This window comes from Mesoplodon densirostris, chromosome 12, assembly GCF_025265405.1.
Source record: "Mesoplodon densirostris isolate mMesDen1 chromosome 12, mMesDen1 primary haplotype, whole genome shotgun sequence".
NCBI lineage: Eukaryota > Metazoa > Chordata > Mammalia > Artiodactyla > Ziphiidae > Mesoplodon > Mesoplodon densirostris.
Genome location: NC_082672.1, coordinates 21,866,028 through 21,891,958, shown reverse-complemented (window position 1 = coordinate 21,891,958; position 25,931 = coordinate 21,866,028). Strand labels below are relative to the sequence as shown.

The 25,931-nt window shown below is 41.0% G+C and overlaps 1 protein-coding gene across 1 annotated transcript; it reads right to left on the bottom strand.

The window, feature by feature from the left end:
• Positions 1–446: 446 nt before the first annotated feature.
• Positions 447–22,914, bottom strand: FUCA2 (alpha-L-fucosidase 2). The gene is made up of 7 exons (XM_060114479.1): positions 22,618–22,914; positions 17,113–17,300; positions 13,774–14,113; positions 12,235–12,445; positions 11,800–11,990; positions 2,636–2,744; positions 447–1,146 (listed from the first exon to the last, which is right to left on the bottom strand). The coding sequence occupies exons 1-7, from the start codon at positions 22,824–22,826 to the stop codon at positions 1,006–1,008; spliced, it is 1,389 nt and encodes a 462-aa protein (XP_059970462.1). The 5' UTR covers positions 22,827–22,914; the 3' UTR covers positions 447–1,005.
• Positions 22,915–25,931: the final 3,017 nt, after the last annotated feature.

The following is a 25,931-nucleotide window of genomic DNA, read 5'->3' as shown; positions in this document are numbered from 1 at the left end:
TATTATTTTTGCTTCATTGTTAGGGAAGATCTGAATAGACTTCCTAATTTTCAGCTAGGTGTTCAATTTGCTTAAAAGTATATACAGGAAGTAAGTTTATTAATTTAAGTTGGACCTCAAATTAGCCCACCTACAAAAATAGGCCCATACCTCCAATCTCACACACTCACCTCCCCCTGCCAAAAAAAACCCTGGAAGAATATATACTAAAGTATTAGTAGTGGTGATCTTAACAGTGATTTTGCCTTTAAGCATTTCTGTATAATTTTAAATATCTATAGTGAACATATCAGTTTTATTACCAAGAGGGAAAAAAGACAAATTTTTTTATAAAAAGAAAATTACTGTAAGCATTGGAAATAAATATTAAGCCAAATTTATTATATACCTATGAACCTGTATTAGTCGGCTAGGGTTGCCATAATAAATACCACATATAGGATGGCTTAAACAACAGTAATTTATTTTCTCACAGTATTGAAGGCTGAAAGCCCAAGGTGTCAGCAGGTTTGGTTTCTCTTGAGGCCTCTGTCCTTGGCTTGCAGATGGCCACCTTCTCACTGCATCCTTATATGGTCTTTCCTCCATATGCTTGCATCCGTGCTCTTCCTCTTCTTATAAGTACTCCAGTCATATTGGATTAAGGTGGCACTCTTATGACTTCATTTAATAACCTTAGTTACTTCTTTAAAATCTCCAAATACAATCATATTGGGGCTTAGGGCTTCAACACATGAATCTGGCAGAAGACAGGGCTCAGTCCTTAACACCACCAATTCCTCACTACTCTGAAACAAAATCCCCACCTCTGAATCACACGTGGTAATAAATTCAGTGTGAAGGGACGTCAATAGCAAAGTGCACTGGAGAGTTAAACCAGTTATGTGAGTAATTTAGGAAATTCTGGGCCAATTTTACATTTGCTTTCTCTGTGTGCTACAATTATAGAAACCTGATACATTCTAGTCTTAGATATAACTGCATCAGGAAGCACTCTACTGCAAATCAGGTCACATTAGTTAGTGCTAGAGCCCAGCCCCATTTACAGGGCATCTGATGAACAGTTAGCTGAGGCAGTTCTACCATGATGCCATTTTGCTCCAAAGGAGTCCATTGAAGTGGCTGTCCATGTCCCAGTAGTTCAACCTGAAATTAAAAACACACACAAATGTCTCCAAGTGTATCTCTGACTCCCTCACTTTATTGGGAAGGAGTGGTTGATATCTCTTAAAAAGCAATGTGGACAGGAGATTCAGTTTTTACTTTTTTTTTTTTTTTTTTTTTTTTTTTTTTGCGGTATGCGGGCCTCTCACTGTTGTGGCCTCCCCCGTCGCGGAGCACAGGCTCCGGACGCGCAGGCTCCGGACGCGCAGGCTCAGCGGCCATGGCTCACGGGCCCAGCCGCTCCGCGGCATATGGGATCCTCCCAGACCGGGGCACGAACCCGTATCCCCTGCATCGGCAGGCGGACTCTCAACCACTTGCGCCACCAGGGAGGCCCCATTTTTTACTTTTATTTAGTGGATTACAAGCTGTTTTAAAATGAGTGTATACATCTGTCTTGCTCCCATATTACTCTCAAAATTGTGCAGGATTTGGGGAAGAATTGTAAAGATTGAATAGTGTCAGAGTAGAGAAAATTATTCTCAAACCAATCTGCACAACTAAGGCCTGCCCAGTTCTCACACAGAATGTTTGAAGAAAGGTTCAGCTTCCTTATCCAGCCACCATTCCCCCCCTCCAGATGTTCCAATAACCTCCACTAATCAACAATACCTAAGTGTGATCAATTATTACTGTAACTGTTCTATATTCTTCGTCTTATACAAGGTGAATTTAAATAAGTAGTTTTCTATATATCTGTGATTATTTTGAACCAGAAAACTTTGCTTATCATGTAGAGTAATATAAAAACAAAACCCATGAACTTTCAAATAACAGTATTAATGGCAACCAAAGAGAACATAAATAAAATAAAAAGATAATGTCATGCCCAGGACACTAAGCTGTAATTAAACATCAGATCTGAACTCTTATCTCCTTTTCTGCCTGATCAGCCACAAGTGTTAGAAATGAAATATGGGAAAATGATGCAAGGAAAAGCATTTGGACAATTCATATCCCAGAAAATTTTCAGTTTCTTAAAAATAATCTATAAAATATATCAAAGTGAACTCGATGCCAGAGCTGATGGTTACAACTGTGAGATTAACCTTTAATTTTCCCCCAGTTTTTTGTGAACTTGAAATGGTAGGGCCATGACACCTCATAGTTATTCAGATGTGTTCTGGGGTGGGATGTCAGGGGAAGAATCTGGACTCCAGTTTTACGAAAAGAGTCATTTTGGATGCATGCAGTGAGCCTGAACAACATAGAATGACTGTGAAGAAGATATTTTAATTGATATGCATGGAGATAATATAGCTGTTTTATAGGTTTGGTTTTCTGGGAAATGAAAGAAAACTTTCAAAGGTTTTTGCCAAACATTGCCATTGATGAAGTCCATTTTTAAATTACTCTTATGAGGTATAAGAGGAACACATGTAAGGCTCACCCTGAAGTTAAAAGTTATGTCTTCATCAGGTTATTCTAGTCAGCAAGTTAAAGGAACAATAAAGACAAAATTCCCTGTTACCTCTGTTGCCCCCAGAGTAGCTTTGGGCTGACCAAGAAACAGCTGTCCTGATGTGGGCCATTTGAGAAACATGGCGTAGACCAATTTGTTTTTAGGTTTGGATGTGTACCTGGTTAAAAGGGAAAAAAAGCATAGTAATAGTTCTCATTATTTATGGGTCAGGTCTAGAATTATTTTACAGAGATACTTCCATTCAGTAAATATTTACCAATGTTTTTATTAATAGAGTGAAGGAAAACTAGCCCGATGGTAGCATAAAAAGCACCCAGAAGGGTTCTGATCCCAATTCCTGTGTATGTGTGTGGAGTGGGGGAGAAGTTCCCCACACCACCAAGCAATTCTCGGACACTAACTGTGTGTCCTACAATTCAACTCAGTTCTGACACCATCTACCCAGAGATAGTGTCAGATTCCACAGGTTAAGGATTTAGTCCTACAAGACTGCCCCCTCCCCAAATTCAGACACCAGTCACAAGTCCAGATTGTCACCTGGGCTTCTGACCCACAGGCTATAGATTGGAGCTTCCTATGACCCCCTCCTTGAGTTCAACTAATTTTCTAGAGCAGCTCACAGAATTCACAGAAATATTTTACTTTCTGGATTACAGGTCTATTATAAACGGATATATCTCAGGAACAGCCAGATGGAAGAGATGCACAGGGCAAGGTATGTGGGAAGGGGCAGGGAGCTTCCATGCCCTCTCCAGGTGCCCCACTCTCCCTGTACCTCCACCAATCCAGAAGTTCTCTAAACCTCATCCTTGGGGTTTTTATGGAGGCTTCATTAGTCATTATTGATTAAATCAATGACCACTGATGATTGGTTCAACCTTCACCCTCTCACCCCTCCCTGGAGGCCATGGGTGGGACTGAAAGTTCCAACCCTCTAATAACATGGTCGGGTCTCCTGGCAACCAGCCCTCATCCTTTGGTAGTGTCCAAAATCAGCTCACTGACATAACAGAAGACACCTTTATGGCTCTCATCGCTTAGGAAATTCCAAGAGTTTTAGGAGCTCTGTGCCAGAAACGGAAAAAGACCAAATATATATTTCTCATTATAAATCACAATTATCACAGCACCTCTCTTCCCCACTTCCCCACTTCCCCAGTGCTAAAAGGAAGTTTTTGGAACAGAGATTTTTCTAGTACTACTCTTCTTCATCAGACTTTTCTCATGGAGCTGGAAACAGGTGGGGGAATGTGAGCAAAGAGCATAAGATTCAAGAATACATGGCTTTCCACCTGATAATCAAATCTTCATATTCCTTCATTCAACAGGTATGTATCTATCAATGCTGGGCCCAGTACCGTGCTTGGTGTTAGGGATACAATAGAAAACAAAACACACTTAGTTCTTGTTCTTGTAAAGCTTAGACTAGAGTGAGGGAGAGAGACATCAAATAATCACACAAATAATATAGAAGTGTGAATTTTTATAAGCACCATGAAAGAAGAGGAAATTGAAAGATTATAACAAAGGCATCTTTTTAGGTTATACCATTAGCAAGAAAATGACATTTAATCTGAGACTTAAAGGATGAATGTGAGCAAAAGGGAAAAGGTAAGAAGAGTAAGGTCTAGACAAAACAGAATTCATTCATTTTTTCACTCAATTATTTGACAAATATTTACTGACATCTTAAAATGCTAATCACTGTTTCAGAGCTGGAGACATAGCATTGAACATAGTCCCTGTCCTCATAGAGCTTACATGTAGTGGAGAAAATTAGAGTGAGCAAAAAAAAAAATATGTCAGATGATGATTAAATGTTACAGAGAAAACTGAAGCCCAGTAAGAAGAATAGAGCATGCTAGTGTAAAAATTACTAAACAGGAAGCTCAATTAAAATAGAGTCAGGAGGGCCTCCCTGGTGGCGCAGTGGTTAAGAGTCCGCCTGCTGATGTGGGGGATACGGGTTCGTGCCCCGGTCTGGGAGGATCCCATATGCCACGGAGTGGCTGGGCCCGTGGGCCATGGCCGCTGGGCCTCCGCGTCCGGAGCCTGTGCTCCGCAGCGGGGGAGGCCGCAACAGTGAGAGGCCCGCGTACCGCAGGGAAAAGGAAAAAAAAAATAGAGTCAGGAGACCAGAGAGGGGAGCTCCCATGCCCTGCAACAATAGCAGAGCCCACAGGAAGTAGGAAGGCTCCTCTTATTTCCTGGCAACAACTCAACCAATGAAAAGCCATGGACTCTTCGTTTACTATGGCTTTCCCAACTTCCTTTTCCCCCCAGTAAAAGAGTTATCCTTCCCTTGCTGTGCAGGGACTTGCATGTGGCTTGCCATGTTGGCAGACCCCAAATTACAATTCTTTGCTGATCCCAAATAAACCCACTTTTGCTGGAGAAATAACTGGCAGTCTATTTTAGGTCAACACTAGGTTGGCAAAAAGGGATCTATGTGTTCTTTTAAATAAAATAGTCAAAAAAAAAACTACAGACCAATATCACTGATGAACATAGATGCAAAAATCCTCAACAAAATACTAGCAAACAGAATCCAGCAGCACATTAAAAGGATCATACACCATGATAAAGTGGGTTTTATCCCAGGAATGCAAGGATTCTTCAATATACACAAATCAATCAATGTGATACACCATATTAACAAACTGAAGGAGAAAAACGATATGATCGTCTCAGTAGATGCAGAGAAAGCTTTGGGCAAAATTCAACACCCCTTTATGACAAAAACCCTCCAGAAAGTACACATAGAAGGAACTTACCTCAATATAATAAAGACCATATATGACAAACCCACAGCCAACATCGTCCTCCGTGGTGAAAAACTGAAACCATTTCCACTAAGATCAGGAACAAGACAAGGTTGCCCACTCTCACCACTATTATTCAAAATAGTTTTGGAAGTTTTAGCCACAGCAATCAGAGAAGAGAAAGAAATAAAAGGAATCCAAATCAGAAAAGAAGTAAAGCTGTCAGTATTAGCAGATGACATGATACTATACATAGAGAATCCTAAAGATGCTACCAGAAAACTACTAGAGCTAATCAATGAATTTGGTAAAGTAGCAGGATACAAAATTAATGCACAGAAATCTCTGGCATTCCTATACACTAATGATGAAAAATCTGAAGTGAAAGTAAGAAAACACTCCCATTTACCATTGCAACAAAGAGAATAAAACACCTAGGAATAAACCTACCTAAGGAGACAAAAGACCTGTATGCAGAAAATTATAAGACACTGATGAAAGAAATTAAAGATGATACAAATAGATGGAGAGATATACCATGTTCTTGGATTGGAAGAATCGACATTGTGAAAATGACTATACTACCCAAAGCAATCTACAGACTCAATGCAATCCCTATCAAACTACCACTGGCATTTTTCACAGAACTAGAACAAAAAATTTCACAATTTGTATGGAAACACAAAAGACCCCGAATAGCCAAAGCAATCTTGAGAAAGAAAAACGGAGCTGGAGGATTCAGGCTCCCTGACTTCAGACTATACTACAAAGCTACAGTAATCAAGACAGTATGGTACTGGCACAAAAACAGAAATATAAATCAATGGAACAGGACAGAAAGCCCAGAGATAAACCCACACACATATGGTCACCTTATCTTTGATAAAGGAGGCAAGAATATACAATGGAGAAAAGACAGCCTCTTCAATAAGTGGTGCTGGGAAAACTGGACAGCTACATGTAAAAGAATGAAATTAGAACACTCCCTAACACCATACACAAAAATAAACTCAAAAGGGATTAAAGACCTAAATGTAAGGCCATACACTTTCAAACTCTTAGGGGAAAACATAGGCAGAACACTCTATGACATAAATCACAGCAAGATCCTTTTTGACCCACCTCCCAGAGAAATGGACATAAAAACAAAAATAAACAAATGGAACCTAAAACTTCAAAGCTTTTGCACAGCAAAGGAAACCATAAACAAGACGAAAAGACAACCCTCGGAATGGGAGAAAATATTTGCAAATGAAGCAACTGACAAAGGATTAATCTCCAAAATTTATAAGCAGCTCAATAGCAAAAAAACAAACAACCCAATCCAAAAATGGGCAGAAGACCTAAATAGACATTTCTCAAAGGAGATATACAGATTGCCAACAAACACATAAAAGAATGCTCCACATCATTAATCATTAAAGAAATGCAAATCAAGACTACAATGAGATATCACCTCACACCAGTCAGAATGGCCATCATCAAAAAATCTACAAACAATAAATGCTGGAGAGGCTGTGGAGAAAAGGGAACCCTCATACACTGTTAGTGGGAATGTAAATGGATACAGCCACTATGGAGAACAGTATGGAGATTCCTTAAAAAACTAAAAATAGAACTACCATACGACCCAGCAATCCCACTACTGGGCATATACCCTGAGAAAACCATAATTCAAAAAGAGTCATGTACCACAATGTTCACTGCAGCTCTATTTACGATAGCCAGGACATGGAAGCAACTTAAGTGTCCATCAACAGATGAATGGATAAAGAAGATATGGCATATATATACAATGGAATATTAATCAGCCATAGAAAGAAACGAAATTGAGTTATTTGTAGTGAGATGGATGGACCTAGAGACTGTCATACAGAGTTAAGTAAGTCAGAAAGAGAAAAACAAATACCGTATGCTAACACATATATATGGAATCTAAAAAAAGGAAAGAAAAAAAAAGGTCATGAAGAACCTAGGCGCAAGACAGGAATAAAGACACAGATCTACTAGAGAATGGACTTGAGGATATGGGGAGGGGGAAGGGTAAGCTGTGACAAAGTGAGAGAGTGGCATGGACATATATACACTACCAAACGTAAAATAGATAGCTAGTGGGAAGCAGCCACATAGCACAGGGAGATCAGCTCGGTGCTTTGTGACCACCTAGAGGGGTGGGATAGGGAGGGTGGGAGGGAGGGAGACGCAAGAGGGAAGAGGTATGGGGATATATGTATATGTATAACTGATTCACTTTGTTATAAAGCAGAAACTAACACACCATTGTAAAGCAATTATACTCCAATAAAAATGTTAAAAAATTAAAAAAAGATCAGAGGATTGTTAGGGGATTCTTTTGGCTCCTCTGTGTTTAATACTAACCTCAAATTAAATATCTGTACATTCTGTCACATTAATTTAAATCTTCACTGAACTTACTTTGTTAAAAGGAATAGACAACTTGTTCTCAAGGCAAATCAGTGATGAAGAAAACAGAAAAAATCATAGACCTTCTGATTCTATAGACTGGTTCCTTACTGATTTGGAGACAAACTTCAAATTTTAAAGAATTATTTCGTGCCATGTTAGATATCATAATCACTCTCACATTTGGTAATCTGAAGCAATTTTAATTTCTTAAACCAATGGCATTGCTGGAAATTACCTGACCCCTAAATTTTAAAATGTGTTCATTTATTCAAAAATTACCTATTTGTGACTACAATATAGCTGGAACTCTTTTAAGTTCTGGGTGTACAGCAATAAAGAAGAAAGTCTACATGCCAAAAAATAAAAATAAAAATAAATAGAATAGTCAAGAAAGACCTCTTTGAGGAGGTGGCGTTGAGGAGACCTGAAGGATGTGAGGGAGAACCACGTGAGCAGAGGAAGAGAGAACAGACGTCCCAGTGCAGCAGTATGCTTGGCCTGTTGATAGAACAGCAAGGAGGGCAGAGTGACTGAAGGAGAGGAAGTGAAGGATAGCATGATAGCCAGTGAGATCACAGAGACAACAAGGTGCTCGTTTTTGTAGGACCTTATAAGCCTTTGTAAGTCCTGGATTTTTCTCTAAGACTGGAAGCCGCTGGAAGAATTTGAGCATGGAGTGTCGTAGCCTGACTTATTATTTAAAAGGTTTTGTAGCAGATAGATTAAAGGAGCACAAATGGAAATAGATCAGACAAGAAGCTACTGAAATAATCCAGGGGGGAAACGATGGAGACTAACAGGAAGAGGGTTGCCACAGAGAGGATAAGAAGTGGTCAGATTCCAGATATATTTCAAAGATATGATGAATTTACTGATGGATTGGCTGTGGGATGTAAAAGAAAGGGAAGTTAAGGACTCCAAGGTTTTGGGCCTGACAAGCACCTAAAGGATGAAGCTGCCATTAACTGAGATGGGGGAGGCTGTGGGTGGAGCTAATTTAGAGCAAAATTTTAAGGAGCTAAGTTTTGGACACAACAGGTTTAAGATGCTTTATTTTTTTTTTTTTTATTTTTTTGCGGTATGCGGGCCTCTCACTGTTGTGGCCTCTCCCGTTGCGGAGCACAGGCTCCGGATGCGCAGGCCCAGTGGCCATGGCTCACGGGCCAGCCGCTCTGCGGCATGTGGGATCCTCCCAGACCGGGACACGAACCCGTGTCCCCTGCACCGGCAGGCGGACTCTCAACCACTGCGCCACCAGGGAAGCCCAAGATGCTTTATTTTTAAGTGGAGACGCTGACTAGGAAGTTGAATATATGAGTCTGGAGTTTAAGAAAGATGATTGCACTGCAGAGGTCATCAGTATGGCATTTAAAGCCCTGAAAATAGATGAGATCACCTGGGGAATTAAGATAAAGAATAGAAGTCCAAGGGGCTAAGCCTCAGGGCACTTCAAGGTTTAGTGGTCAGGGACTTGAGGTGGAACCAGCAAAGGAGACTAAGAAGGAATGGCCAACAGGCACAGTGAAGACAGAGACAGCCATCACCTGGGGCAAATGCTGACAGTAAGCTCAGATAATAGGGACCGGGACTGACCCAGTGAGGGAGAGGTTCCTGTGGACCTGGATGACAGTGATTTTACAGAGTGTGGGGTGGAAGTCTGACCAGAGTGAGTTTAAGAGGAAAACTGGAGGGCTTCCCTGGTGGCGCAGTGGTTGGGAGTCCACCTGCCAATGCTAGGGGACACAGGTTCAAGCCCTGGTCTGGGAAGATACCACGTGCAGTGGAGCAACTAAGTCTGTGCGCCACAACTACTGAGCCTGCACTCTAGAGCCTGTGCGCCACAACTACTGAAGCCCGCGTACCTAGAGCCTGTGCTCCGCAACAGGAGAAGCACCGCAATGAGAAGCCTGCGCACTGCAGCAAAGAGTAGCCCCAGCTCACCGCAACTAGAGAAATCTGCGTGCAGCAACGAAGACCCAACACAGCCAAAAATACAAATAAATAAATAAATAATTTTTTTTTAAAAAAGGAAAACTGGAGCAAGAAACTGGAGATAGCAAGTAAAAACCATTCTTTCAAGATGTTCTACTATAAAGGAAAGTAGAGAAATGGGAAAGTAGCTGGAGTAGGATGGAAAGAGTTCAAGATGAAAAAAAACAAAACAGGTTTTTATGCTGATAGGAAAGGATCTAACAAAGAGGGGAAATTGAAGATGAGGAGCAAACGGGGAGAATTGCTAGAAAAATATCCTTGAGTGGATAATCTGGGATGGGATCCAGGATACAGGGGTTTGCTTTAAAGCCAAAAGTGAGAGCATTTGACATTGTGTGTGTGTATATTTCTAGTCACATTTAGCTACACAGGGGCAGACATGGAATAAGTAGAGCTGAGTTTAATCAAAGCTGAGTTTTAATGAGTACGACAGAGGGAGAGAGAGTTAAGGAGTTGAGGGTGGATGCACTGACTGGAGTGATGCATAGAATCTGACCTGGATAAGGAAAAAGAAAAGACATGAGAGGGTTGAGGCAGGAGGAAGAGAAAAAGTGACAGAATCAAAGACAGCAGATCCCTTTGGAAGCTGAAGTGAGCTAAAATATAAGAGGTGGGAGTTAGACAATGGAATGCTTCAGACTGAGAGGATAGAAGGAGTACAATTATTGGAAATGCAAGGTCTAAGGTACGACCAACAGAAGGGGAAAGGATCCCTAGAAGGGAGGAGGTACCGGAACTGAGGGGCCAGCAAATTAGAAGAGCTGTGAATATAGACATTAAAATCACTAAGAATTATGTGAAGAGTAGTTCTAGGGACAGGGACAGTGAGCCAGGGCTAAAATGTCAAAGGATTTCAAGGATAGCCCTGGGAGTCTAGATAGTTATCTAAAGATGCAGCAAGGAGGGGAAGCACACGCGATGAACCTGCGGGGAGAGCTCCTCTGGTGAGGCAGGGATAGCAGGCCACTGGGCTCGGCGCAGCGGAGCCAGGCTACGGCTTTATAGGTCTTGCTAATAAGTAGTTCGGCTTTTATCTTTACTTATTGAAAGAAAATGTAATGGAATAATGGTTAACCATTGTCAAATCCCAAATCAGACACCCTCATAGTCAAATAATAAACACAGAAGCAAATTCTAAAACCCAATTTAAACTAGCCTCTGTAAAATGAAAGATTGGTTGAGCTCTTATTGCGGCTTCTCCCAGACCCAGCATTCTAAAATTCTATCGTCAGTTGCTTCTGTGTAGACTGCCTTACTTTATTTTCTTCAATGAACTGACAATTTGTTTTAAGTCATAAGTTCAAGGAGGATTATTCAGTCTAATCCTTTGATATATACTTGATCAGGCTGAACTTGCTTTGGTGGCAACACAAGGTGAATTTTTAGAGCTTCACTAATACTACTCTTATTTATATATGTTAAGACCGCACATCAGAAACCACCATATTTGCAGAGTCTGACTCATTGGCCCATAGAACTTTCCAAAGCTCAGACAGAACCTGCGGCAAGGCTTTTATAGGAGATACTAGTTTAAAGAAAAGTTAGCCAGTTAAGATAATTTTAAAGAAACTTCAGGTTTAGATTTATTAGAATAATAGGAACAAGGTACAAGATTTTTAATCAATTTAAATAATGCTGTTGTTTTTGCAGATTTTTAATATTTTTTCTGCCCTTCCGCACCTCCTGCTAATTTGATGCGATGTAACACCTGCAAAAGTTAGAATTTACCTGACTAAACCAGAAGTCTCTTTTGGATTAACCACTCAGCATTTTTTTTTCATCTTTCTGAATGGCCTACAATTTTTGTAAGAGCTGAATATTTTTCCCTGAAATCTGCCCACTGTTTGGAGGAATCTAGAGATGATTTCAGCTCAATTTGATAAATAATGTGTTTTAAAATAAGCTAGTTTCTTCTAGAGTAAGTAAAGAAAGTGTTTTGTGTAGGTGGGCATTCATCCCATTTCCTTTATTTTACTTTTCTCTTTACCTCTGAGAAATGTTAAATACCTTCCTCTATCTAATAGTACTTACCATACATCTGGGGTGACAGTGTCATTCTGGGATCTCCAAGCATGGGTGTCATAGATGGCTTCTCCATTGACTTTTAGCCAGGTCCCCATTTGCCTTAATCGCTCCTCAAAAATTGCAGAAATGGTGCCATCTTTTGTGGGCCCAATATTCATCAAAAGATTTCCTCCACATGAAACTGTTTCTACAAGTTGCTAAAAAATTAAGAATAAATAGAGTTCTTAGAGAAAGAAAACAATTCCATCCTGAATGTGTTAACATGTGGTATTTATGGACTTAGACATATATATATAGTCACTATCTAGGAGAACACACATAGAAAAAAGAGTAATGTCCTGTGTTATAGACCATTGAGCTATACAATTTAGAAAAAATAATTCTCATATACCTACACTATTACAAGTGTTACCATAATGGTCACCAGACATTTTACTGTACCTTCACCAATTCTTCAATTGTAAGATAGTCAGAGATTCCAGCATTCCTCCTATAGCCCCAGGAAAACTTGTCTATTGTCATGCAGTTTTCCCATTTATGTGGCAAAAGATGTCCTGGGTTATAACGATCACTGCAGGTATAGTAGCCACCGTGCTTACAGATGCTACCAGCTCCCCAACGGTCATTGGTGACCACTGTGTCCCGAACTGGGCTGAAATGAAAAGGATATTTTTTAAAAACAAAAAGAAAAAATTTTTACACAAAACAGTGTCACTGAAAAGAGGCCTGACTGAAATCCACTCCTGGAAAATAACCATAGTGGAATATAATACAAAGCCCACGGTTTTGAAGTCAAATAGACCTGGGGAGATTGTAGTCCTAGCCTGTCACTTTCTAAGCTCCCTGTCCTACAGCAGGTTACCTAACTCTTCTGAATAATCAATTTCCTCATCTATTATTAGAACAGAACTAATTTATGTAAAACACCTAGCCTAGTGCCCAGCACACATAGCACTTATAAGAGTATTTTACTATTATTTGAAGGTTCTCCTCCCTGCCCCCCTATTGTGAATGGTAACTAAAGTTGAATTTACAGTCAAGACATTCCTCTCACCTATGCCTGAATAATCTCCTACATATATTCTAGCCTTTCTTTCTCTTACAGTTGTGCCTAATATTGAAAAATCTCAGGAAAGTTGACTGTTATCATGGAATTCACTGTGGCATGAAATATCCCCACTACATTATTCATCGTAGCAGTTGGTACCTCCTGCACTTCTCCACTTAGAGGGGATCGTTTGGTTCACAGATTGAAGTGGAGGGTTCCCCATATTTCCTTTTGGAAAGAGTACCTAGAGAAACTGCAGTTACATATCAAGAGCTCTCCAGAGTATTTGTATGTGTGCCCTTTGTGGGCCCAGAGAACACAAGCAGGACACTCCCTGACCTCCTAGCATGATACCAAGTACTTTCTAGTTACAAATATAAATTTGGTCCATATAGTGTAAGCCTTATAAAGGAGCTCAGTCAGAACTTCCTGTTCTAATGGGGTAGCTTGGAACATGCAAGAAAGCAAGAAGAGAGAACAGGAAGAGGTGAAATGCTGACGATGAGGGAAGAGAGGAGATAGACAAGGGTCACATTGAGCAGCAAAGATTATCAAATGTATGAGGATGAAAAGAAGCAATAAGAGGAATTGAAAAGCACATCAACAGAAACAGTGATGAATAAATAGAGTTGTCCCAGAATAGGAGATGAAAATGAGGACCCACAAAATTAATGTCTTCAAAGTTCTTGATTCTGTGATGTTTAGTCTGATTTCAAAATCAGACTATTGAGTTGTATTTGACTCCTGATTTGTAACTCTTTGATTATTCTGAGTAAATATTGATATATCTAATGAGCATTATTTACAATGATTTCCTCCCCCATGCCACAAATAAGCCTGAAAGGACATATTTCAAGAAGCAAGGGAATTAAAATGTTATACATGTATTAGGAATGTTTAAGGTCACAACAGCAATCTAATAACACACACACCTCTCATTGTACAACCATGCTAGGAAGACTGTGCTGTTCCAGTAGGTATCTGGGGCCCCTCCATCGCCATCTGACCACAGGACCTCAGGCTGATACTGGTTCACTAACTCATAGAGCTCGGGCAGCATCTTAGACAGTGGATATTGTTGTTTCTGGAATGAGCTGGATTCATCCTCAAGGAAGAGCGGATGAAACCATTCAAAAAGGGAATAGTACAGTCCAAAGCGCAGGTCAGTCCTGGTCCTAATGGCTACTGCAAGTTCCTTGACAATGTCCCTCTTCGGCCCCTCATCTACAGCATTCCAGTTCCACGAATACTCTGAGCCCCACAAGGTGAAGCCTGAAACATTGTATTAAAAAGCTTGTAAGCATATCAATTGTTTTAGTAAATTTCCACATATACAAACACCAAAACAAATTACATAGGGGGAATTCCCTGGCGGTCCAACGGTTAGGACTCTGAGCTTTCACTGCCAAGGGCATGGGTTCGATCCCTGGTTGGGGAACTAAGATACCACAAGCTGTGCAGTGCAGCCAAAAAAAACAAAAAGAAAGCTTTCAAATTACATAGGCAGTACACATAATATATAAATCACTGTTTCTACAAACAACTGCTTTATGACAATTTTTTTCCATAGTATACATTTTGCTTTCATACAAGAAACAAATGAGAATTTAAACAAGGTAGAACCAAGATTTTTAAAAGCAACTCTCAGGGTTCCCCATAAAGTCTGTATAGTCTGATCTATCTCCTGTGTTCTCCCTCCTAGACTATAAGCTCCTTGAGGGACAGCATCATGTCTGCAGTGTTCCCTGCTATATCCTCAGCCAATGGCTAGCACAGGGTCTAGCACAAAATCAGCAATCAACATTAGCAATCACAGCTAAGACAGGAACATCTTCCATATCTACCATGCTAAACAATGACTATTACTACTTACAGTGCAGATCCTGAGATGCACTCCTGCAAGATTCTTATTTGTCTTCTAAACGAAAAATTAAAGTATATTCCCTGGTTTTAGGAGTATTTATTTTATTATAGTATGATTCTTAGAACACTGGTGTCCATGTATAGCAGTAAGTCTCCTTTACCCTCATTATTCATTTTACCAAGGTGGGGGTGGGGTACTAGTCCCCAGTAGTTCTGTACTTCGCAATGTACCCACCATTTGTAATCTCATCCTACTCTAAAATCATAAGCTTGGATGTCGTGCTTTAAATTACCTAAAAGTGAATTACCTACCAACTAAATAGGTAAGAAGAATGTCTGCCTTTACATAAGCACTTTGAAATAATTCATATTTTAAAAGGAATTTGCATTTAGATTGCTGGTTGTTCTATATAAAAACCATAGAAGCCCTATATAAACTGAAATACTTAAGAAATAATAAAAGCCTCAAAATGTTTAGTTGGCACCTAGGAACATAAATACATTGTTGCTGTCCCACTAAAATCTAAAAGAATCTTTGAGAACAGACATAAGTAAGGTGCTTTGGTGCAACACTTAACTTGTAAATTAGGACAAGACTAAGATGGACACACTCTGGATTCATTTTGAAGAAGCTTTTTAAAGAGCTCACACTGGTTCTAAAGATGTTTGTGGTAAGCTTCAAAGCATTGCTGATGATATTTAAAGTCTTATTCAAAATGTTTCAACTTGACAGACCCTAATGCCTGGTGGTGCTAAAACCACATGGGTATTCGGTTCAGTAGCACCACCAGAAGCTCACACAGTGGTCTTCCCGCCTAGCCAGGCTCAGCAGGGTCTCTCCCATAAGCATGAAAACTTCCAACAATATGAGTCCTAGAGAGTTGATAAATGTGGGCTATATCATCTGTCCTTACAATGTGATTAAGATTGTTCTGTTTTGTTTTGAAGTAAGCTCACTATGTAATACTTTGTACCATACAGCTTGGAGAAGTTCCTAGGCATCAGGGAATCAACATGTACACAAGCAAATACGCTTTATAAATATCCATCTCAGCCTGAGAAACATCTATAGGAGAAAATCATTAAGCCACTAGAATGTGGCCAAAGGGAAAAATATTCTAAGGTAATTCCTTATTTTGGGTTTTGGTTCTTCCCTTCTAATCCCCTACCCACTCCTGGGGAAAATAACGAGGCAAAATTTTTTATTCCAAGGCAAAGATGGTTATGCAAACAAATTGTCTAATTATTAACATGCTGTTGGAACAATAATAATTTGCTGATGCTTCCTTGATCTTATAGATACTAGAATGGTAATGGGTGGAGTCTATCTTATTAGTGGAAGATCACTATGATGGTAATTTTATGTGTCAACTTGATAGGGCCACTGGGTGCCCAGATATTTGGTTAAACATCATTCGGGATATGTTCCTGAAGGTGTTTCTAGGTGAAATTAACATTTGAATAGGTAGACTGAGTAAAGCAGACTGCCCTCCCCAAGTGGGTGGGCCTCATCTAGTCCCCTGAAGGCCTAAACAGAATAAAAGGCTGATTAAGAAAGAATTCTTTTCTCTGCATGTCTTTGAGCTGAGACATCAGTCTTCTCCTGCCTTTGCACTCATACTTGGACAGGAACCTAAATCATCCACTCTCCTGGTTCTCAGGCCTTTGGACTCAGACCGGAACAATACAACTGGCTCTCTTGGGTCTAGACTTCTCAGCCTCCATAGTTGCATGAGTCAGTTTCTTATGATAAACCTCTTTCTATATATTATACTGCCTATTAGTTCTGTTTCTCTGAAGAACCCTAATACAACCACTGTGTTTCCTTTACATATTCTTCCACCATCTCTGATATTTCTGGGCACCATTACAGCTCCATAATCCTGTTCCTTCCAGGTGACCTGCGTCATTTTCATCACTAGCAAACTGTCCTCAATTGGGCCATATAAGAGTTGGCCAAAAGCACAACCTTGTATGTCGGTCATGATGCAAAACTACAGCAAAATAATCCCCTGGGTGCCTTCCCAGAATGCATTACAGAGGTGGAAAGAAAGGAAGAATGCAATTCCAAGTGTAAACTTTGACCTGCAACCCACTTCCCACTTCAAATAGCTTCAAATCAAATCTTGGATTACTTGGAAATTGTTAAATATGCATATAACAAAATGTGATCAGTTTCCATTTTTTCTCTGTCATGTGGAGGGTATGATCTTTCTGCATACATAATGCTTCTTAACTGGGTGGAACACATGGTCTCTTAAGTTGCAGGCAAATGTCAATAGCCACTTATGATTGCTCCTAAGAGAAAACTCTGATTTCATGTGGATGACCTTGCTTTAATTTCTTGTTCCAAAAGAACTACTTTATATTTCATAACCACTGTGAGTTTTTGCAAATGTTGTACTTACCTTCATGATGTTTGGAAGTTAAGACAACATATTTGGCACCAGAAGCCTGTAAAATATCTGCCCACTGGTTTGCATCAAAAAATTTTGCTGTAAATAGTGGTCCAAAATCTGCATATGTGAAATCAGGAGGGTAATTATTTTTCATAAAGTCCACATAACTTGGTAACTTTTCCTTTTGCCAATACCACCTAAGGGGATGAAGGAAACAGCATATAAGCAGCATTCACATAGACATCTGAAATATAGCTATCCCTCAGTATCCATGGGGGATTAGTCCCAGGAGCCTCAGCAGATACCAAAATCTGTGTGTGCTCAAGTCCCTTATATAAAATGGCATAGTATTGGGTTGGCCAAAAGTTCATTCATTTTCTTCTGTAAGATGGCTCTAGTATCACTTGTCTTTAACTTCATTCAAAACAATTAGATTGTATTGTGACAGCTGTCATAACAGCGTGCATTTTAAAAAAAAACTTATCAAAATTGGTGAATTTTTGTGTAAACATTTTAATATTAAAGATGGAAGGAAAAAAGCAACATTTTTGGTATATTATGCTTTATTATTTCAAGAAAGGTGAAAAAACGACTGAAACACAAAAAAAGATTTGTGCAGTGTATGGAGAAGGTGCTGTGACTGATTGAACGTATCAAAAGTGGTTTTCGAAGTTTCATGCTGGAGATTTGTCGCTGGACGATGATCCACTCTCAGGTAGACCAGTTGAAGTTGATAGTGATCAAATCGAGACATTAATTGAGAACAATCAACATTATACCACACGGGAGATAGCCGACATACTCAAAATATCCAAATCAAGCGTTGAAAATCATTTGCACTTGGTTATGTTCATCGCTTTGATGTTTGGGTACCACATAAGTTAAGCGAAAAAAACCTCTTGACCATATTTCTACATGAAATTCTCTACTTAAACATTAAGAAAATGTTCCGTTTTTAAAACAAATTGTGATGGGCAATGAAAAGTGGATACTGTAAAATAATGTGGGATGGAAGAGATCGTGGGGCAAGTGAAATGAACCACCACCAACCACACCAAAGGCCAGTCTTCATCTGAAGAAGGTGATGTGTATATGGTGGGATTGGAAGGGAGTCCTCTATTATGAGCTCCTTCTGGAAAACCAAGCGATTAATTCCAACAAGTACTGCTCCCAATTAGACTAACTGAAAGCAGCACTCGACTAAAAGCGTCTGGAATCAGTCAACAGAAAATGCATAATCTTCCATCAGGATAACGCAAGACTACACGTATCTTTAATGACCAGGCAAAAACTGTTAACGGCTTGGCTGGGAAGTTCTGATTCATCTGCCGTATTCACCAGACATTGCACCTTCAGATTTCCACTTATTTTGGTCTTTACAAAATTCTCTTAATGGAAAAAATTTGGATTCCCTGGAAGACTGTAAAAGGCACCTGGAACAGTTCTTTGCTCAAAAAGATAAAAAGTTTTGGGAAGATGGAATTATGAAGTTGCCTGAAAAATGGCAGAAGGTAGTGGAACAAAACAGTGAATATGTTCAATAAAGTTCTTGGTAAAAATGAAAAATGTGTCTTTTATTTTTACTTAAAAACTGAAGGAACTTTTTGGCCAACCCAGTCAGCCAATACAGTCAGCCCTCCATATCCACAGTTTGGGCATCTGTGGATTCAAGCAACCATGGATGAAAATTTCCATCTGAGGTTGGTTGAATCCAGAGATGTGAAATCCTCGAATATAGAGGGCCAAGTGTATATTTATTGAAAAAAAATCCACATAAAAGTGGACCAAACCTGTGTCGTTCAAGGGTCAACTGTAACTGCCCCAGCTCCCTTTACTAAATCCCCCTTACTCACATATTACCAAGATTCTCTTCCTCACTTGGCCATTTAGTTTGACTTCACCTTAAAGAAAGCTTATGTAAACTTCCATAGTTTTCCATCTATCCCTCTGTGAACTCCACTCAGCTCATCAACCTGAACATTCTAGACAACACAGCCACCCATTTGCTCTTAATTCTTCACTTTTAAATTGCAACATGTAGTATCTTTACATAGTTAGGCCTTTGTAACGTAAGTGATGAAGGCTTCAAAAAAAGACAAAGCGCATAAAGCGTAACACAAATGTATTATACTCACTAGCAGAGAACAAGTGGGGGAAGAGATGACAGTAAAATTAAGAAGATGCTGTTATTTTAATATATTGACTCAGCCTTCAAGGATTACTGGTTATATGCATGTTTTCTGAGCAATGGGGCCTAAACTGCCTAAGCAAAGCTTCAGGAGGAAAACAACATCGAAAACGTAATTTTTAGATAAACATGGCAGTAATCTTATGCTCATGAAATAGATGCAGGCCCCATCTCTGACCCATCTTCTACTCTTCCTTCCACCACTCCTTTCATAAGAGTGTTTCTAAGGGATGAGTAAATTCATAATCAGCATTACATCCCCAAGGATGATCAGGAGGTTCATCCCACTGAGAAGCCTTCACTGAAGGACATAATATGTCACAGGCACTATTCTTTACCTGCCCAAGAGTCAGATACATACTTTCCCAGTTTCCATCACACCTACCACATGGACACCTGACCCATGCTGGCCAATGGAACTTGAGGGGAAGCCAACTTGGGAGATCCTGGGAATGGTTTCCTCTCTAATAGAAAGAGATACAACTTGCCTTTGGACAAGGTTGTATGAAGTGATGCCTGTCCACCATCATGTGACCATGACAGGACAAGTCAACAGGCTGAGGATGTCAGAAAGAGCTTAGGTCTTTGATTTCATCAATGAGCCAACTACCTCTAAATTTCTCATTATGTAGAGTAACAAACCCCTATTGTTAAACCTTTTTTGGGGGTTTTCTGTACCTTGAAGTGAAAGTATCCTAATTGATCCATGATGCATTTTTACCTTTTAAATTGAACTACAAAAGAGAAACTGGGACAGTCAGAAAGTTAAAAGATAAGAGATTTCTATTTTTTCCTAACACATCTAATTTGAACCTGCATTCTCTATTATAGTCTAGAGTCACTTCTCAAATTTCATACTAATAGAGATGAGAAGAGGCACTTAGAGTAAACAGCCCATAATTTATATTTGGTTTTGAACTGCCATTAAGGACAGTCAGATATGCCCATCTCTACTGTTGATGGCTACAGGTCAAATTGGGGTGGGGAGCAGAGATTTAGAGGGGACACAAAGGGAAACTATAGATAATTAAAGAAACTTCCACAGTGTTATTGCACTTCCAGACCATCAAAAATATACTCTGGGGCCTCCCTGGTGGCGCAAGTGGTTGAGAGTCCGCCTGCCGATGCAGGGGATACGGGTTCGTGCCCCGGTCTGGGAGGATCCCATATGCCGCGGAGCGGCTGGGCCCGTGAGCCATGGCCGCTGAGGCTGCGCGTCCGGAGCCTGCGCGTACGGAGCCTGTGCTCCGCAACGGGGGAGGCCACAACAGTGAGAGGCCCGCATACCGCAAAAAAAAAAAAAAAAAAAAAAAAAATATATATATATATATATATATACTCTGTTTTGTATGAGAATTATCTTTATTGTTCTAGGTCAAAACAAACAACTTTGTGTTCATTTGTAGAAAATAAAAAGTTAACCATTACAAAGAATAAGATGACTCAAAACTAGCTGTTTTGCACAGAGCACTAGTTTCAATTAACAAACATCAAATCCTCTCCCAGCACCAAATGTATATTTACCTAATCTTCCCAGTTGAACAAAATGGCAAATTAAAGTATAATTTATTATATCTTAAGAGGAAAAAATCTGTTAATTGATGTACCTTGCTAACCTGAAACATTTCAAAAATAAACTCAAAATGCCTCACGGCACAAAACTTGCAAAGAAAGATTTATAACATCCTGAAGCAAATATATTTGGTAATACAAGTTATGGGAAGAAAGAGTCCCTTGGTTTTTAAGTTGATTTCAAAAGAGTATATGAATAGTACTCCATAGTTTATACAGTTCTTTTACATCAACTGGCCTAACTGAATAAGAAAAGTTACTGGTTGCAGAAAGCCAGTCTCTTTATAGAAAGTGGTACAATGTTTACAGTGTAACGTTAATACAATATAGTTTATACTCTGTATTGTATCTGCCAACTAAAAATTGTCACTTGCCATCTGCCTCTACAAGGATTAAGTCACTAGCCACCATCGTCACTGACCTTCATCACACCCTGGAAGGAGTTCAGGGTGGAGATCAGGAATGAGGCACTCTGTGCTCTGGGAAAAACTGGCAGAACAGGCCTTCAGATAATTAGATATATTCTGGAGAAGATTTTATGAGCCCAGATTCTTGCATCTTCTCATATCTAGAAAAGCACTAAAATCATAAGGGAGACATCTGCTCCTCGTGACTAGCAGTAACCTTCTGCCAAAATGTGTGCTTGATTGCACGTATCCCCCTTCGCCAGAGTCACATATATACTGATCTCTCCCCCCAACCTCTTCAGAGCAGCTCCTCAGAGCTCTCTGAGAGGCTGTCTCCCAAGCTTCAGTTCTCATTTTGCCCCAAATAAAACTTAATTCACAACTCTCAATAGGGCATTTTTTTTCAGCTGACATATCTAACATATATTGTATATATTAAATGTGTTGTACACTATGTGTATAGTATAAAGCAGGTTTAAATACTCATTGTTTATTTTCTTATTTCACTAGGAATATATATGTATTATATATATATTATATATATTATATATGTATAATATATATACACATATATACCATTTCTATCTTGAAGAACTTAAAATACCTGAGGTATTTAATCAGGAACGTATGTGAGACACTTCAAAGTTGTAAGGGATTACGTGCACATTTTTACATAGATCTCAAGGTAAAATCTAACGAGCAGTTTTTTGTGCGGCACTATCCACATAGTGGTCTATTAATAATTGGGGTTTTTTAGGGTAAACATTCTAGAACTTTTTGTTTGTTTCTTGAGCCACACGTGGTAACATTTTAACATTAAAGAGTCAGTGAATGCCCAAAGGAACAGAATTCATACCCATGAATTTATGTTTAAACCATACTTCATGGCAGCACAACTAAAAATTGACAGGTAGCAGCAGAACAGCGATGGGACAAGGTGTCTGATTCTCTAAGGACAAGGACGACAGTTTAGGCCCAAGCTTCACAATATGACCCCACACAGTCTATTACTTTTCTGCTGTCTTAGTCATTCGGTGGCTACACAGTGATAACTACAACTTGATAAGTGCAGCTATCAAGAAGCTGAGAAGCCAGAGTCACATCTGTTGTCTGACAACTCTTGCAGTCACAGTCACACGGAAGAAAAATTCAGTGTTCACCCAGCACGAACCACTTAACACAGTAAATTATTCATTTAACACCCGGAAATGCTAAACACCGCTAAAACAGCGGGAGGTGAAACTGACTGGGGGCAAAACAAACCGGCATAGGCTGGCATCTGGGTCGTGGCTGGAGGCCAGTGGGGTGCAAAGCGGGGTCAGAGGAGACGGAGGGAGGTGCGCTCACCAGAACCATTCGCTCCCGAAACTGGGCACGGAGAACACGCCCCAGTGGATGAAGATGCCGAACTTGGCCTGGTCGAACCAGGCGGGCAGCTGGCGGGCATCCAGGGACTCCCAGGTGGGGTCGAAGCGCGCGGCGCCGCCAACTGGACCCGGCGGCAGTAGCAGCAGCAGCAGCGGGAGTACGAGCCCAGGCATCTTCGGGGACCTCATGGCTCCGCGCCCGCCGTCCTGCCCGCACGCCCGCGTCCTCCTGAGCCCTCGTCCTTCCGGGTCCCTGGCTGAGTACGAGCCGCCAAGGTCACCTGACCAAGCTGTCCTAGGAGGAAGGCACCCTCCTCTCTGGGATGGGAGTGGCCGCGGTCCGGGCGCCGGAACAGAATGACCCCAGGAGGCCTGCATCGCTCGCTTGCAAAACTAAGGACGCCAGTATTACCCCAAAGCCAGCCCTGAGGCTGCTCAGCTAAGCCTCCTAGTCAATCCGCTTGGGGGAGAAAAAACGAGTCTGGTTCAGGGACCTGTGGGAGCACCTCTCCCCTCACCCGGCAGGACCCTTCTAGAAACCGCCGGAGAAGACGCCGAGAGACCAGCCTGGGTGGAACCGTGGACCTGGATCCCAAGGCGGGAACCTCAGCCGGGTCATCCAGTCCCTCCCTGGCCGGTGGCACCGAAAAACCCAGATCCTTCTCAGCCTCTGCATTTTACACCCCTCTCCCACTCCCCAGGGTCCTGGGTGTGTTTAGAACTGTGGCTGTCAACCTTGAGTCTGTATCAGGTGAAATTCCAGGAGTTTGCAATGCAGGTTGGAGCCCCAGAATTTGCGTGTCTAACCAAGTTCAAGGTGATGCTGATTTTGCTGGTCTGAACATCAAACTTTGAAAACCACTGCAGTAGAAAACAGTGATCTAAGACAGGTGAAACCAGTGAAATGAATGTTTAAGAAATCTGCTGGTGGGAATTCCCTGGTGGCGCAGTTGTTAAGAATCTGCCGGCCAACAAGCCCTAGTCTGGTAAGATCCCACATGCCGGGGAGCAACTAAGCCTGTGCGCCACAACTACTGAGCCCACGCACCTAGAGCCCATGCTCCGCAACGAGAAGCCACCGCAATGAAAAGCCCGCGCACCACAATGAAGAGTACCCCTGCTCGCTGCAACAAGACAAAGCCCGCACGCAGCAACAAAGACCCAACGCAGCCATAAATAAATAAATAAATGTTCCTTAAAAAAAAAATCTGCTGGCTTGGAAAGAAGGCAGAAACTTGGAATGATTAATCAAGGTGAAACTGCACAGCTCAGATGGGCTTCAAACCCAGCCAAAGCTCACATCGGGACTTGAACCCCCTGTCTTTTAATTGAAATCGCACAGTATGTTTCAGGACGTTCTGAAGCTCAGATTCTTTATGTCTCTGTGCAGAAGGAATGTAGCGAGAGGCAAAGTGATAGGTAAGAAGTTGATTTATTTACAGAGATACACATTCCATAGACAGAATGTGGCCCATTTTAAAAGGCGAGAGTGGCCCTGGGAGAAACACACTCCACAGGCAAAGTGTGGGCCATCTCAGAAGGTGAGAGGCCCTGGAATATGGGGTGGTTAGTTTTTATTGGCTGGGTAATTTCATAGGCTAATGAGTGGGAGGATTATTCCAACTATTTTGGGAGAGGGGCAGGGATTTCCAGGAACTTGGCCACCGTCCACTTTTTGGCCTTTTATGGTCAGCCTCAGAACTGTCATGGTGCCTGTGGGTGTGTCATTTAGTATATGATAATGTATTACAATGAGTGTATAATGAGGTTCAAGGTCCACTGGAAGTCGAATCTTCCGCCATCTTGGGCCCAACTGGGTCTAACCAGTTTTTGTCATATCCTCAAGGGCTGTGTCATTTCTTTTAAAGGTTGTGCCCTGCCGCCTTCCCTCCTGTTTCAAAGGGAGGTCATCAGAAGCTCATTGTCTTCTCCTCTTAAATGCTTTCAGAGTAAAGCCAGAATCCCCACCCCTTCTGCTCCCATAGAAAACTGCCTCTCATTTTACCATGGGCCAGCTCAAATGTCAGTGCCTCTGTGAAGCTTTCTGTCACCACCTTCCCTCCCAGACATTTTACTCCCTCCTGTGTGTTCCCATTAATATCTCATTCCAATCACTAATATAGCAGTCCATGGATTATCTTGTAGCTAGGATACAGATCTCATTTCCCATTAGGCTGTGTGTGAGCATCCCAAGGACAGGAAGTGATCTGCCTTTCTGTAGTCCTGAATTTACGGCAGAGCCTGGCACGGAGCAGCACTCTAAGCACGTTTGTTGAAGTCCTTCAGTGAATCAGGATTCTAATTATTGAGTGTGTTCAAAAAACAAAATTCAGTGGAGTGAATTTGAGGATTGAATTGGCTTTATTCAACCACTCATAAAAGGGCAGCATCCTATCTAGCAAGTAGAAAGGCAATCCAAGGAGTTGTACAAAATAGAAGATTTTTATGGGCAAAAAGAGGGTGGGACAAGGAAGTTCAAAGAGTGGATTATTTCAGGTAAGGTCACCTTTCCTTAAGGGAATGCAGGCGGTCTAGGGCAGATTACCTCCCTAGTGTGGACCAGGAAGTTTCAGACTGACTGATTTAAAATTCCACTCCTGGGAGAGGCTGAAACTACAATGAGTTAGGTATTAAGTCTTGGTGGGGTTTAGCACAACTGACTCCATTTGGGACTGCTTGTTTCCTTTTAACAAGTATTATTAAAGTATTAAAGAAGGAAATGACACTAAGTAGCTATTGCCCTCATTCTCCTATCTTTCAAAGACATGGGAGTAGCAGCAGCCACTTGTCACCCCAGGTATAAGGACATTTACCCTCTCGATGCAGTGTCAATGGCTTCCCAGAACTACAGCTCCGCCATAAGGGCCCCCAGTCTTTCCAGGCTGTGGGTCTCCTGGAAGAGAGGGATCTGAGAATCCACTGAACATCATTACCTATTGCAGTAGCCCCAGTTAGTGATAAAGTGGGGTGACAATTTTTATGATCCAGTCTTTGATCCTAGAATGATCTAGTACCTCAGTGGCCCCTGAACCTCCAGGGCATATTTGAAAAAAAAAAAAAAATGGCCCTTTAGTCACTGTGCCTTGATGTCCCTTGAAACCGACAATTGTATAATAAGCATAAAAGACATTTTTCACAGTGACAATGAGACTGTGAACTCTCAGAGGGACAGTAGACATAGCCATGGTGAGAAGGCAGTAGTGGGGCCCTGTCTTCTCAACAAGCATCCTTTGAACATGTGAACCTCACCTTTTGAAAGTTTCCATCTTCCAAACCAATTTCTTTTATCATGTA

Bases quoted from the DNA above. Each gene is read 5' to 3' on its own strand.
- FUCA2 (XM_060114479.1), bottom strand. From the start codon at position 22,826: ATGAGGTCCCCGAAGATGCCTGGGCTCGTACTCCCGCTGCTGCTGCTG. The intron at 17,301-22,617 runs GTGAGCGCACCT...TCATCCCCTTAG, and splicing joins TTCGGGAGCGAATGGTTCTG to GTGGTATTGGCAAAAGGAAA. The intron at 12,446-13,773 runs GTGTGTGTGTTA...TTTTCATTTCAG, and splicing joins GCATGGTTGTACAATGAGAG to CCCAGTTCGGGACACAGTGG.